The sequence below is a fragment of the Choristoneura fumiferana genome, chromosome 26, assembly GCF_025370935.1.
Source record: "Choristoneura fumiferana chromosome 26, NRCan_CFum_1, whole genome shotgun sequence".
Classification (NCBI taxonomy): Eukaryota; Metazoa; Arthropoda; class Insecta; order Lepidoptera; family Tortricidae; genus Choristoneura; species Choristoneura fumiferana.
The window spans coordinates 6,279,136-6,293,181 of NC_133497.1; the positions used below are offsets into that span (position 1 = coordinate 6,279,136).

At 39.4% G+C, this 14,046-nt stretch overlaps 1 protein-coding gene across 8 annotated transcripts; it reads right to left on the bottom strand.

Annotated features, from left to right (window-relative positions):
- Positions 1-53: 53 nt before the first annotated feature.
- On the bottom strand, positions 54-13,308 carry LOC141442837 (serine hydrolase-like protein). Of its 8 annotated transcripts, XM_074107979.1 has the most exons (8): positions 10,981-11,114; positions 6,713-6,783; positions 6,065-6,206; positions 5,372-5,499; positions 4,056-4,258; positions 3,289-3,386; positions 3,069-3,145; positions 2,580-2,701 (listed from the first exon to the last, which is right to left on the bottom strand). In XM_074107979.1, the coding sequence occupies exons 1-8, from the start codon at positions 11,019-11,021 to the stop codon at positions 2,679-2,681; spliced, it is 783 nt and encodes a 260-aa protein (XP_073964080.1). In that variant the 5' UTR covers positions 11,022-11,114; the 3' UTR covers positions 2,580-2,678. The 8 variants fall into 8 exon arrangements, with proteins under 8 accessions (XP_073964073.1, XP_073964076.1, XP_073964072.1 ...); XM_074107972.1 differs by lacking the exons at positions 3,069-3,145; positions 10,981-11,114 and adding an exon at positions 11,906-13,308 and having other exon boundaries at positions 54-2,701; XM_074107975.1 differs by lacking the exons at positions 3,069-3,145; positions 10,981-11,114 and adding an exon at positions 11,128-11,895 and having other exon boundaries at positions 54-2,701.
- Between the last annotated feature and the right edge of the window lie 738 nt (positions 13,309-14,046).

Genomic DNA, 14,046 nt, shown 5'->3' on the forward strand with positions numbered 1-14,046 from the left:
AACATCACGTTTTAAATGTTAATTATTTTTATACCTATAAATTAAACACTTGATTATTGCAATAACTTTATTGTTAAGTCATTTTTAAATAGTTTAACAACAGGGTGATTGTTTTGTATGAGTAATAGTTCAGTCTTATGGTGCTTCTTTACTTCATATTTTGGTACCTTTGAATATCCAGCAAATATAGAGGTGCAGTGTTACCAATATATATATTTTTTTAATAGGTACAAGCTTTTTGCTGAAGATACTTTTTTGTTAATTGTACTGTGATTGAATTGTACCTACATTGACATTGAATCGGCACATAGACAAATTTTATATTATGTCAATTCAACCACGGGAATAGGGCTAAGAGCGTTTTCACATTATCCGATCCGATATCGGTATCGGACGACGATAGACGACATCCGATAGCCGACACCATGTGCTGCTTTCACATATTTCCGACAAAATCGTTCCGATACGGCCGTATGGGGCTCTGCACACACAGAGACAATTTAGATACACGCATAGCACACATACAAACTTTATCATCCAACAGTAGAGATGGGTAAATCCGGGTCTGAAGATTCAAAAGAGTCAGATCCTCAAGCGGATCCGAATCCCTTAATGCCTCTTTCAAATCTTATAGACTCCGGAGTTACTAACTCCGACCAAGACCGGCCGGATCGAGCGTCTCGTGATCGCCGTCACACTCACTCGCTCCGCTTTCGCTCTTGGCTCGGATCGGTTCTTATTACGTTTGGTCGGGCGCTGCTGAGTAAGCCCGTACCTACGTCGGTACTCGGACTACTCGCTCGGTTATATTGGAAAGAAATGAGATAGAATTAAAACACAATATAATATGACCGGAGCGGGCGACGTTTAATTTCACGAAATATTAAGCAAAAATTGCAGCGAAAAATAGGTCTCATGGCACAAACTTTCAATCATAAAGGTGGTAGGACCTTGTGCAAGGTCCGCCCGGATTGCTACCACCATCTTGCTCGCTAATCCTGCCGTGAAACAGCAGTGCTTGCACTATTGTGTTTCGGCGTGGAGAGTAAGACAGCCGGTGAAATTACTGGCACTTGAGGTATCCCATCTTAGGCCTCTAGGTTGGCAACGCATCTGCAATCCCCTTGGTGTTGCAGGTGTCTATGGGCGGTGGTGATCTCTTATCATCAGGAGACCCACTTGCTCGTTTGCCATCCAGTTGAATAAAAATAATAATAATAATAATATTTGGAATCACTAGGCAGGCAGGCTTGCTACAAAACAAATAATCGCTCGCTCGCTATAAAGCCAGCACGTATGTATGTATTTATTTTGAAAATATCAACACACACTGCCATTTTAACACTGTTTTCAAGCTTCAAAGAACCAAACAGAAAACTAGTAGGTACTGAAAGTAGCTCATAGTTCTAAAATACACAATTTAGAATTTTTCAACATCAAAAGGACGAAACGAATCGGTACTTCAGTTCAGTACCTTGACCTTGGTACCGACCGAACCGAGCCGGGCCGGATCGGCCATAGATAAATTAATAATCGCTCGAAAGAACCGGATTCAATAAGCGGATTCGGTACTGACACCGGAGCTGGATTCTAGTGAGTCAGATCACTTCGCGGAGTTGAGATTACCCATGTCTATCCGACAGACCACGGGCGTCCGATGGTGCCGTGAACATATCGGTGTCGGCTCCGATATCCGATATATCGGGCTGGACAATGTGAAAGACAGGTACATATTTCATACATTTTACTTGCCCCGATATTGTATCCTCGTCCGACACCGATATCGGATCAGATAATGTGAAAACGCTCTAAGATGAATAGGGAATATTACTGCAATTTTCTCCCGTCAGAGTGCAGCACTAGCGCAAAACCATAAGTTTTTTGAGTATCTTAACGCATTCACTGCCACCTGACTTCCACTAGTTCCACTGGTGCCACCGACGCAAGTGTGCGTTCAAAATGAGGTGGCAGTGAATGTGTTAAATGCCCTATTATCATATTATTATACTCACCGGTACTAAATTTGGCCCAATATACATACAAAATTACTTATTACTGCATACATTTGAGGGCCAGATTTTTTGCCGCTCAGTATATTTCAATTATTTTTTTGGAAAAATAGCTCTAAAGCTACTATCAATGTAAATGGCATGTTATTTTGTTACTAATAAATATATCATGCTTTCTATAGGTATTAATATTTGGGCCATGATCTGTCATGGCGACAAAATATAAAGAGAACTGACGTTGTCATGGAGGTTTGGCTAGTGTCACCTCCTGCGCAGAGCTTTGCCTAATACCCTATTGGTGACTGGGTGACTAACAGGTGAAGTTAAATAAAATTGTTTAGTAATACTTGGTCTTTTGATAGATATGAATTTGAACCATTGCACTGTCGCAAACATTCTACAAATTAGATTTTAAGTCTTTCAATAAAAACTGGCTGATGTCTTTGGCCATTAGTTCAGGATGACTTATATGCACGTCGTGGCGTCCCTCTACTATTGTAAAACTATAATTCTTATTTGGCCAAGCATTGGTATCCTTTACGAAGGGTGTTTGATCAAACATGCCAACATCAATGGAATGTTGGGCCAACACACAGAACGTTGGAGTTTTTGACGCTGTGTAGATGGCGCCATAAGCGTTGCCGGAGAGAGGGAAACGCATAACTCGTTTCATGCGTTGGTCGTGCGTAAATCTGTAAATAATATAATTGATTATAGCGTATTATAGTGTACCCATCCTCAGCGCCGGCTCTAGACCTCTATCAAGGTAGAGCGAGATTGTGTACACCGCTTCCGCGCCTCTCAAAAGAAACCAATATAATTTTATTTTGAGCAGGAAACAGGAATGGCGCGTCTTGCCATCTGGCGCCTAGAGTGACCGCCCCTCTCGCTCTACCTCGGGGCCGGCGCTGCCCATCCTTACTAATATTATGAATGTGAAAGTGAGTTTGTTTATTAGTTATTTGTTTATTATTTCATGCCTTAACTACTGAACCAATTGCCATGAAGATGAAGTTTTGCATACATTTTATTAGAAGAGCACAATAAATAATAGGATACCTTTTATACCGAAAAAATACTTGTTCCAGAGGGTGCACGATAAACGAATTGTTCGCAGACGAAGTCGCGGGCAATAGCTAGGTAAATAATAAATAAAAATCGATATTTATATGAAGCTTATCTTAATGTTCCTCATACATAGGTAATAAAGTATCGATGTCGCACAGTATTTGTCTCGTGAGTCTACCTTGATGGATTAAGTGAAGTGAAGTAAACAAACCTGTACAGGCCGTTTTCGGCTGGTGCAATAGCTCTCTCTAAGATGCACTCGGCAGCTTCCTTGTGAAGAGAACGGTTCTTCATCACCATTTCCAAAGCCTGCAACATTGAGTGTTATGTAGCTGTAACTAGATGGCACTGTGTTGCTTTGAGCTACTCGGCGAGAGGTGGCGCTAGTGGATAAGCAACAAAATGCAGGAACAACAATATCCAATTTCCCAGCACAAACTGGAGTTAGCTAAGTTTGTTTTAGGGAAATTAACTATTGGTATTTGGTTTGCAAGCAGAATCAATTTTGGTAGTTAAGAATCTAAATCAGTAAATATCAATTTTAATTTATCGCGAAGTAACGTTCCCTGCAGCTTGGTTTGCGGTTTCATCCTCTTAACGCAATCTTTGAACTAAAAGAATTTCTTTGCTCACCCGCGACCTTATGTTATGATAGCTAAGTTTATGCAAGATATGCGTGTTCATGCAGTTACTCCACCTCCACACTGTAAGAACACACACAAATCACACAAGCCCATCTATCACCACCACAATATACTATTAAAAAAATATATAAAAAATATAAAAAATATTTAAAAATATCTTGGTACTTAAATAAATACAAGTAAAATTACGGATTACGGGTTACGGAGTAGGTAAAAAAAAGCCTAAGATATCTGTAATAGTTACACTTAACGATTACACCCCGTATAGGCTGATATGATATAGCTACGAATAAATATTTATTCGTAGTGATATAGGTAAAATTAAGCACCTCACCTTTTCAAAACTATATTTGGGTGCGTTGTCTCCGCCGCCGTTGAGCTTCGTGTACTGCTCGTGCCCGTAATAATTGTGGTAAAAGTGGTGGTACCACTCCCGGATGACAGCCGGATCCGGCCGGTAGCTGTCGTGCGCTGGCACCGGGTCTAGCTCCACCATGCGGCTGATGTGCCCGGGATACGCTATGTTGAAGAATTTACCTGCGCATAACTTAAGCATGAGGGATAAGAAGTAAGTAGTGCATCCATAATTAGAATAACAGGGGATTTAGTAACGACGCTTTATTGCTAAAGTTGCCACAACGTTTCAGCAGCCCAGTATTAGTCGCCAAAGTTTAAAACAATATAATTATATTATTATTAGTGGCATAATTGCTGGTCTATGTAAATCCATATAAATATTATAAATGCGAAAGTGTGTGTTTGTATGTTTGCCGTCTTTCACGCCAAAACGGAGCGACGGATCGACGTGATTTTTGGCATAGAGATTGTTTATGGGCCAGAGAGTGAGAAAGGCTACTTTTTATCCCGGAAAAATGCACAGTTCTCAAGGGAACAGCGCGCGATAATCGAATTCCACGCGGGCGAAGCCGCGGGCAAAAGCTTGTAAATAAAATAAATATCATGGGACACTTGACACCAATTGACCTAGTCCGAAACTAAGCGAAGCTTGTACTATGGATACTAGGTAACGGATAATTATACTTATATCGATAAATACATATTAAACATCCAAAACCCCAGAATAAACATTCGTATTATTCATAGAAATATCTGCCCCGGCCGGGAATCGAACCCGGTGCCTCAACCTTCGTAGTTCTTCTATGTTTAACTTAAGTTTATTTTCTGATGGTTTTTTAGATTGTACTGTTTTTTACCCAAATTAACATTAAACTATACATATTTAAGTAAAGTATAGGTAGTGCAACTTACGCTACGTCTCTCCCAGTTATTTTATGAAGACGTACCGTACGGCGCAATCCAGATAAGTTAGAGGTAGATACGATAAATGTAAGCGTTGTAGGTAACCATGGGATGAATTAAGGTTTTTATGTAGTTAGGGTTACCTGGCCCCTATGGGTCTCCCCCCACAATATCTTCAAGAAATATTCTGAAATTTCTTGAGGACAAGAGCGTCATGGAATAGCGGAAGACAGGAGAGGCATGCGATTGTTTATTTTTTGGTTTATGTATTTCATACTAGGTGGCGCTAAAGTCACTGCATCATATTATAGTATGTTATCTCCACATTATCTCTCAATACGTTCTCAATAAGCTAGGTATGTTACGCTCTAAGAATCCATAGTCATTTACCTAGTACGACGCCCAGGGAGTGTCCTATGTAGATGAACTTGTGCCAGCGGTAATGTTCCCGGACCAGGCGCACTGTTGGTACGAAATCCATGGCGGTGAGCAGCACGCCGGGCGGCAAATGGTCCGATCTACAACACGAGGGGTCTCGTTACTTCTCAAGCAAACTTAGCCGTTATAGTTTTCCTTGTTGTAAGTTTGATATACTTACTAGGTACCATCCTGATTTTTTTTCAAATTTTGGACACTCGATTTTAATGAAAATTTGCACTTTAAAGTTGAATATTTCGCAAACAGATCACTGAATCGAAAAATTGTCTTAGCAATCTCCTAATGGTTTTAAAAGACCTATCCAACTATACCCCACACTATAGGGTTGGATGAGAAAAAAATCACCCCCACTTTACGTCTATGGGAGGTACACTAAAAAAATTTTTTTTGAACTTTTTTATTGTAACATTTTGTCGGCATAATTTACATATATATCCGTGCAAAATTACAGCTTTCTAGCATTGATAGTCTCTGAGCAAAGCCGCGGACGGACGGACGGACGGACGGACGGACGGACAGACAGAGACAGACAGACAGACAGACAGTCATTTTGGCTCCGGAACCCTAAAAAGGGAACAACGTCTGCTATATCTTAGAAATCAAAACCCAGCTAACCTAAATATTGACACGTAATGAAGGACCTACTTCCCGTTTCCAGGCAGGTCGACGCTAACGTAGTGGAACCCTTCAGGGAGCATCCTCACTAGAGGACGGAACCCGGAGCAAACGTCCAGCTTCCCATGGCACAGGAATACCGGTGGAGCGCCCTCATCGCCCCAAGACAGTCCTGCACAGAACCATCAGGTGAGACGTCGCAAAGGTGGTCATTACATTCAGGTCCAGCCTAAACCATCTAGGCACCCCGGGCGAGTAATGCCTTTGCCTGGCGCCCTTTTAGATATGACAAGCGACAAAATGACAGGTCGTGTTCGTAATAATAAATAAATATTATGGGATACTTGACTTGACACCATTGACCTAGTCCCAAACTAAGCAAAGCTTTGTACTACGGACACTAGGCAACAGATAAACACACTTATATAGATAAATACAGACTTAAATACATATTAAACATCCAAGACCCGAGAAAAACTGGCGCCAGGCGCCCCAGTCAACCCCCCCAAACCAGTACTAGTGGAACGAGTTGCAACTTTTTATACGAGTAGGTAGGAACTTTTACTAATCTATCTACTTCAGACAAACTTTAGGGTTTAATTTAATTTAATGGAACTAAATGTACTTAGCTTGAAATAAAATCTATATTAGGTAGGTAAGTTCAATTGAGTAACTTACCTCGGATTTTACCCCATGGCGCCTCTATGGTTATTTCTTTCTCCTTTAAACGCATGGCTGGCCTTATCCTCCTAAAATATAAAAAAACATACAATTTTCTAGGTAACAGGTAAGCACATATCTATGAATATCTAGTATTAGAAGAGCCCCCCTCCTCCTACGCAAAATGTTTGCTTGTGCAATAGCCAATAAGAACTAACTTCATACCAAAGTTTAAGTTTGTAGGACAACCGGAAGTATGGACCTACCTACCCTTGCTTCGGTTTTTCGGTTAGCAATTTTTATGGAAAGACTTTTTTGAATGACTCATTTTTTAATTGCGTTGACTTTGGGTGTCCCCACAGCTATCGACGAGGAATCGGTTTAAGCCGATTAAAAAACTCTTTAGGTAATTTATGTCCGCGCAAAGAGCGAAAAAGACGTCGATCGGCTCGGCCAACACGAAACGACGTTTACCGACGGGAAGACGTCTTTTTTGCTCTTATTGCGTGGACATAATAGTAGATTGTTCAACAAGGGACTAAAACAAGCTATAATGACACGAGACGTTTAGCCACCCGAGCAGAGCGAGGGTGGCTATAGTTCGAGTAGCATTATGGTTGTTTAGTCTCGCGTTAAACACTCTACTTTTCACTTTGAATGCGAGGAACAATGTTCTGTTCAAAATTACAATTTTATTTTTAAAAACATAGGCTCGACTAATGGAGGCCGCGCAAAAAAAAATTGTTTCGCGGTTTTGAAGTGACGCTTTAAATGTTTTCATATGTAGCCAACAGTTTCAAAATTTAAAAGAAACTATTTGAAAACTAATTGGACTATATGCATAATAAAATGAATTATTCCTAAACATAAATGAATAGATTCATATTCGCAATCATTAATTATGTTTCACGAAATTAAAGCGTGTTTTTTAAAAATATTTTTGCACAGTTGTGTAATTTTGAGGTTATTTCCACGCCTTAAAAACCCTCCGTTCACAAACACCCTGTTGGCTGTTTAGGGGTTTCCAAATTAAATTAAAAAAAAATACTTTAATCCCTAGAGAAAAAAAGGAGCTTTAGTCCCGATATGCAGAGACTAAAGTAACATTTTAAGAGCATGAGAAGTGAAAATAGTTTTTTTGATTCCGCGTCGATAGATATGGGGAGACCCATAGAAAATTGTTTATTCACTGCTTTAAAGGGTAGCAGACCTGAGTATTTGATATTGATTTCAGCTTGATATCTTCACGCGTTCCTGAAAGAAAGAGTTGACAGACGAACAGGAAAGTTTTTCATTTTATTTCTTTTAGAGGTACCTACGGAACCCTTAAAATTGATCAAGTAATGCAACGGATATGGAATGACCGAAACGCGACACGCGACGTGAGGTAGTCTCCACTAGATGTCACTATAACGTTCAAAGTTGTTTTTCTAAAGTTTTACCAAAGTACTTTATTTTATTAGCGTGCAGGCTAGTAAATCCCGGATTCAACATCTGACCACAAAACGTTTCTTAGTAGTATAATTATCAGGCATCGTCGGGGTGTCATTGTTTTGTTTCAATTTTGTTTACTTACTGCTAGTGACATCTAGCGATTGGCTTTCGAGGCTTACTCACCTTTGCTTTGGTGTGAGTACACACTACAGCTACACTGTGTACTGCGCACTCACACAAAGCAACACACCACGCACACTAGTTATTTGTCGATCACACACAAATGTAAAGCTGAGCTCATACGCGCAAACTACAAACAAGTCAAGAAATTAATAGAGAAAAAGTATCATTAAATCAAACCTTGTAGGTCTATAACTTAGAAATTATAAGCCAACTTCAGTGAAATTCTCTGGAAATTCTGTTAAACAAATGAAATGACAGCCAGAAAATATATCATTATTATATAAGAAGATATCAGATTAAATATTACAGCTAATCAATATGACATCTACGAGACAAGATAAATGATAGCAACAGTGTTTTTTCATACGAATTTTAGTAAATACTGCGTACAGCAAACGCGGAAAATTTAAGAACATATTTGAGTTGAGCAAAAACATTACGTACCCATAAAGCCGCAAAATAGTACATTGTGTCTTAAGGGCGGTAAATAAGGAAATTACGAACGAGAGTCTATTAGAAGCCCGAAGTCGAAGACTGAGGGCTTTAATGAGTCGATGTTCGTAATTCTAGTACGCCCGTGCGACATACAATGTTTTTCATCACATTTGCGAGTAAAATTTTATATTTTAAAAGAAAATATAATTGTTCCAATATTGGCGATACCTTAGGCTGCGCTCTTTGGCAGCGCCGCCCTCCCCCTCCCTCAGTATGTGCCTGAGCCGCGTGTGCATGTGGTCCTGCTGCTACGCCATACACTGCAGCGCGCGCAGCACCATCAGTACGGACATTTACTCATTTACCGACCTTGGGCTTCATGACAGGAAAATTTGTACGCGCAATGACTCATTTACCGACCACGGGTTTCATGACAAGCACATTAAGGTCGAGGGTTTTATTTGGATGGTTGCAATCAAGGTAGCCTTCATGTTTTGACACTGTTTACGAGCGCAAGTGTGATGAAAAAGTAGTTACATATTTAAATCGGCAAAATATAGTTAAACTAGTTGCTGTCCGCGACTCCGTCCGTTTATTCCGCGGGAACTATGGATTTGCTGGGATAAAACCATCCTTGTATTTCCCCGGGATTCAAACCATCTGCAGACATCTACCGAATTTCATCTAAATCGGTTCGGCGGTTTAGACATGATAAGGTTACAAACAAACAATCAAACAGACTTACAAACTTTCGCATTATACATAATTATTAGGAGATATTAAGTTTTTCCAGTCTCTTGTAAAATCGCGAAAACGCAGATATTGGTTTTTAGAAAGTGCTCTTCTGCGGTTTTGCATTCGCAGTGACGATACCTAAGTACACACGAGTAGGTAAGGTAAGGTAGGTAAGGTATAATGTAAACAGCAGGGCTACTCCGAAACTCGAACTCGAAGTTCGTGTCGTGCGGTCCCTCTCGCTCTCGTATTAAATAGTATAAGTGTCAGAGGACCGCACGACACGAACTTCGAGTTTCGAGTTTTCGGAGTAGCCCTGCAGACCACAAAAAAGTATAGTCAGCAAAGAAGCTTGTTTCAAAAACGCAATTTTAAAAGAGCACGTATTTACCTGGCCTTGTAAAATGTGATATAGCTATTTTATAGCTGAATTGAATGAAATTCGCACATTGTTATAAAGATATTATCTTATCATTTCGTCACTATGGCTGGCTTACGCTTTGCACTTTGTACTCTGTACTGCCTATCTGTTTACTTATAAAAATCAAGGTTAAATTAAAACGTAACCTGGTGTAGTGTAGGTCAGACTATGGTAAAATCAAACTTCTAAGTCACGGCAGTCAAAAGATAAGTAGGTACGTAATAAAAAATGTGTTTGCGCATACAAATTGCCGTAACCGAAAAACCTATAGGGTATTTCCGGTTCCGGGTGTCTTGGAAACTTAGAATTTGGTATACCACTACAAATACCTAACAGAAGTCTGAAAATCTACATGTTTATGTTTGTCTGTATCTCTGTGTATGTCAGTAAGTAGTGATCTAAACATGACCCCACACTGCATACATTTTGATTAGGAGAAGGGCTATGCTAACAATGGATATTCATAGACCTACAAAGTAGAAGTAGGTATAGTTAAAGTGAGAAAAGTTTTTCCATGACAAAGTCTTTATAACATTGATATAAGATTGATTTTTGCTCAGCCTGTGTAAAACTTTTTTCACAACATCTATACTGCACGGATATCGCGTCTAAATAATGTAGGTAAAATATGGCCCACTAGATGGCATGATTTTCAGATCACTAATAGATTATTTACAGATTATAGTGAATTAGTGGCCAAATATAGCTCTGGATAGGAAGATGTGGAAGTCAAGAGGAGAGGCCTTTGCCCAGCAGTGGGACACAGCTATAGGCTAAATATAATAATAACAAGTGAATTAGTGAATAATGATATTTCCATCGGGAAAAGTCGGCTACTACAAAATTCGAAAATCGAAGTTCGTATCGTTCGGTCCTTTGACACTTATACTATTTAATACGAGAGCGAGAGGGACGGTACGGTACGAACTTCGATTTTCGAACTCCGGAGTAGGCCCTCAGATGGGGTAGGTACGATGGGTAGGATACCTGAAGCTAATTTAGTGAGAGCTTGATAAATATAAAATACAATGGGAAATCATTATGCATTACATTCTGTAGGTATTTTGTTTGTACGTACGATTTTGCACACTCGCTGAGAACAGTTCGTGATATCTTCATATTAAAGTTATTAGAGGTTATAAATTCCGCGACGCAATCGTCTCGCAGCCATAACCTCGCGTGTGTTACTGTTATCTAACAACATTGGTTTTCTCTGCATGCTTACCGATTGAGGCATTATAAAAGGAGGGAAATGATTATTCTGATCATCATCATCATCATCATCGGTCTATCTTAGTCCACTGCTGGACATAGGCCTCTCCAGTTGCACACCACTGAGCACGATCCTCGGCCAGTCTCATCCAGTTCTTGCCAGCTAACCTGCGAAGATCATCGCTCCACCTAGTCTGAGGGCGTCCTACGCCACGCTTGCTGATTCGCGGTCTCCACTCAAGAACTCGTTTGCCCCAGCGTTTATCAGTTCTTCGACTGATATGGCCGGCCCACTGTCACTTCAGTTTGCTTATCCGGTGAGCTATGTCGATGACTTTAGTTCTGTGTCGGATCTCCTCGTTTCGAATTCGATCCTTCAGAGAAACTCCGAGCATAGCCCTTTCCATAGCTCGCTGAGCGACTTTAAATTTGTGGACCAGCCCAACCGTGGGTGTCCACGTCTCGGCACCATGTGTTATATTATTCTGATACATATAAATAAATATAATGTAGGTACGACACAATACAATAACTCTTTATTGCACACCAACACATAGTAAGCAGTAGGTACCATCAGCCAAATAAGTGGTCTATCAGTTTTTAAACAAGTTCCTATCCAATGAATATGTCGCTAAAGTCGAACTTTCAAGTTGACAGACACGTCTATTGGCATTATTGTTTTATGACGTGCAAACGATTATCAACTTTAGGGTGGTAGACCACATATTTGGCTGATGGTACCTACAGTAATGTACCTACTAGTGAATAAAAAAAGTTTACTTTGTAAGTACCTGAATACGCCGCCAAGGTCCCTTTTTCCATGTCACTTTTTTCTACTACCAGCACTTTCGGAAAGAACGTTATATCGAAAATACAAAATACAAAAAATTGAAATAAAAAATACAAAAAGATTCCAAAAAAAAACAATCTTAAGAAAGTTATAGCCAAGAATGCGCCGTAAAAATCTTGACAGAAAGTCATGTTTTTTTAAATATTAATTATATTATAATTCTTTTAACTATTAAAGCTAGCAAAACGATGATATTTATAATTCAACTGCTTAATTTCATCCAAATCCCAGTCAGATGCCAGTTGTCAAAGCCGAGACTTATTCAAGTAACTAAAATAAACTAAAATAAATATACAATATACTTAGCAATAAATAATTATTTATTTCACTTTTCTTTTCAAAACTTATAAATAGGTAAGTAAACTATTTACAAAACACGCAACATTCCCAAACCCTTAGCTAGAACAGAAATGCCCTGTAATGGGCTGTATGAACACAACTTTATAATGTATAATATAGAATGGTCCCTATCCTCCCGCCTCCAGTACCCCCCCCCCCCCCGTAGGAGTCGATATTTGACACCACCAATTTTTGAGTTTTTTTTTGATGCATTTGTGTCTTTGTGAATGTGAATAAATGTCTTCGTTCTTTCTTTTCTTCCAATCAATTGACGTGCTTTTTATTAGCTGTCAAAACGTGATTCTACCCATACATTTTGCGTGGCAATAGTCAGCTGTGACATCAGTGACCTCACTTATTTGTCACTCAATTTACCATTATTTTCATCATTATTTGTTTTTTTTTTCAAAGCAACTAAAAACCAAATTCAGAGCCGGATTTAGCGGACTGAAGGCTTTGGGGCAACAAAGGAGTGGAGGCCTCAAAAACTATTTATAATTCTGTTTGTACAAATTAATATAGATAAAAAACAGCGAAAAAGAAATATCAAAGGAGAATTGTTTACCAGTGTGTACTCATCGGAATTTAAAAAATAAAAAAAACCGACGTCTGTATTGTGGGGGCCCCTCTTTTGGTGGTGGCTCCGGGGCTGTAGCCCTGGATGCCCTCCCCTAAATCCAGCCCTGACCAAATTGAACCTGAGGCCGTATTGTCTAACGCGCTGACGTTTGCAATCGCATTCACCTTCACCATCTCTTTCTATCCTCGCCTTATATACCGTACTAGCTTTTACCCGCGCTTCGCACGCGTAAATTATTCGGTGTGGTAGCTATAATTGAAAATTTTCGGGATTTTACAAAATTCCCCTGGAAATTTCCAATATTTATATCGTGGTCTTCATTGAGGTTGTGTTGTGAATAACTGTACAAAATTCAAGACTCTAAAACCCAGTGATGAAGTTTCAAAAAATTTTCCCTATCCAAATTCAGATGCAAAATTCAAATTCAAATTATTTATTCAGTAAATAGCCGCAATGGGCACTTTTTACCGCCATTTTTTATACTACCAGCGCTTTTGGAAAGAACATCATTGCCAAGAAGAATGCGCCGCAAGAAACTTGGCAGAAAGTCCTTTTTTCAAAATAAAATAATTACAAATAAAATACTTAAAAACTGCAGTATACAATTAAAGAAAAAATACGAAATAATAATAATAATAATACAGGGATGTATGGGGTCCCTTAGTTACAAAACTATACCGTGGGAATATCGGGATAAAAAGTAGCGTACTTATGTGTTATTCCAGACATACGGCTACATACATCCAAATTTCATGCCTCTAAGCCCAGCGGTTGTTATTTCGATATTTTATTCCTAGGTATCCCGTGGTAATATCGACCCGATGGTCAAAAAGACGTCTATGTGTTTTTCTAGACATCCAGCTTCCTACATACCAAATTTCATGACTCTAAGCTCAAACATATTTCAAGATTTTATCCCTATCCCGTGGGAATATCGGGGTAAAAAATAGATTATGTGTTATTCCAGAGGTCCGGCTACCTACATACCAAATTTCATGGCTTTAAGCCCAGTGGTTGTTATTTCGAGATTTTATCCCTAGGTATCCCGTGGGAATATCGGGTCAAAAAGTCGCTTATGTGTTATTCCAGAAGTCTAGCTACCTACATACCAAATTTCATGGCTCTAAACCCAGTGGTTGTTATTTCGAGATTTTATCCCTATC

Excerpts from the sequence above, each read along its gene's own strand:
- LOC141442837 (XM_074107971.1), bottom strand. The coding sequence starts at position 11,021 with ATGAAGATATCACGAACTGTTCTCAGCGAGTGTGCAAAATC. Across the intron at positions 6,207-6,712 it reads GCCATGGGGTAAAATCCGAG|GACTGTCTTGGGGCGATGAG; the intron begins GTAAGTTACTCA and ends GGTTCTGTGCAG. Across the intron at positions 3,387-4,055 it reads CCAAATATAGTTTTGAAAAG|GCTTTGGAAATGGTGATGAA; the intron begins GTGAGGTGCTTA and ends TCAATGTTGCAG.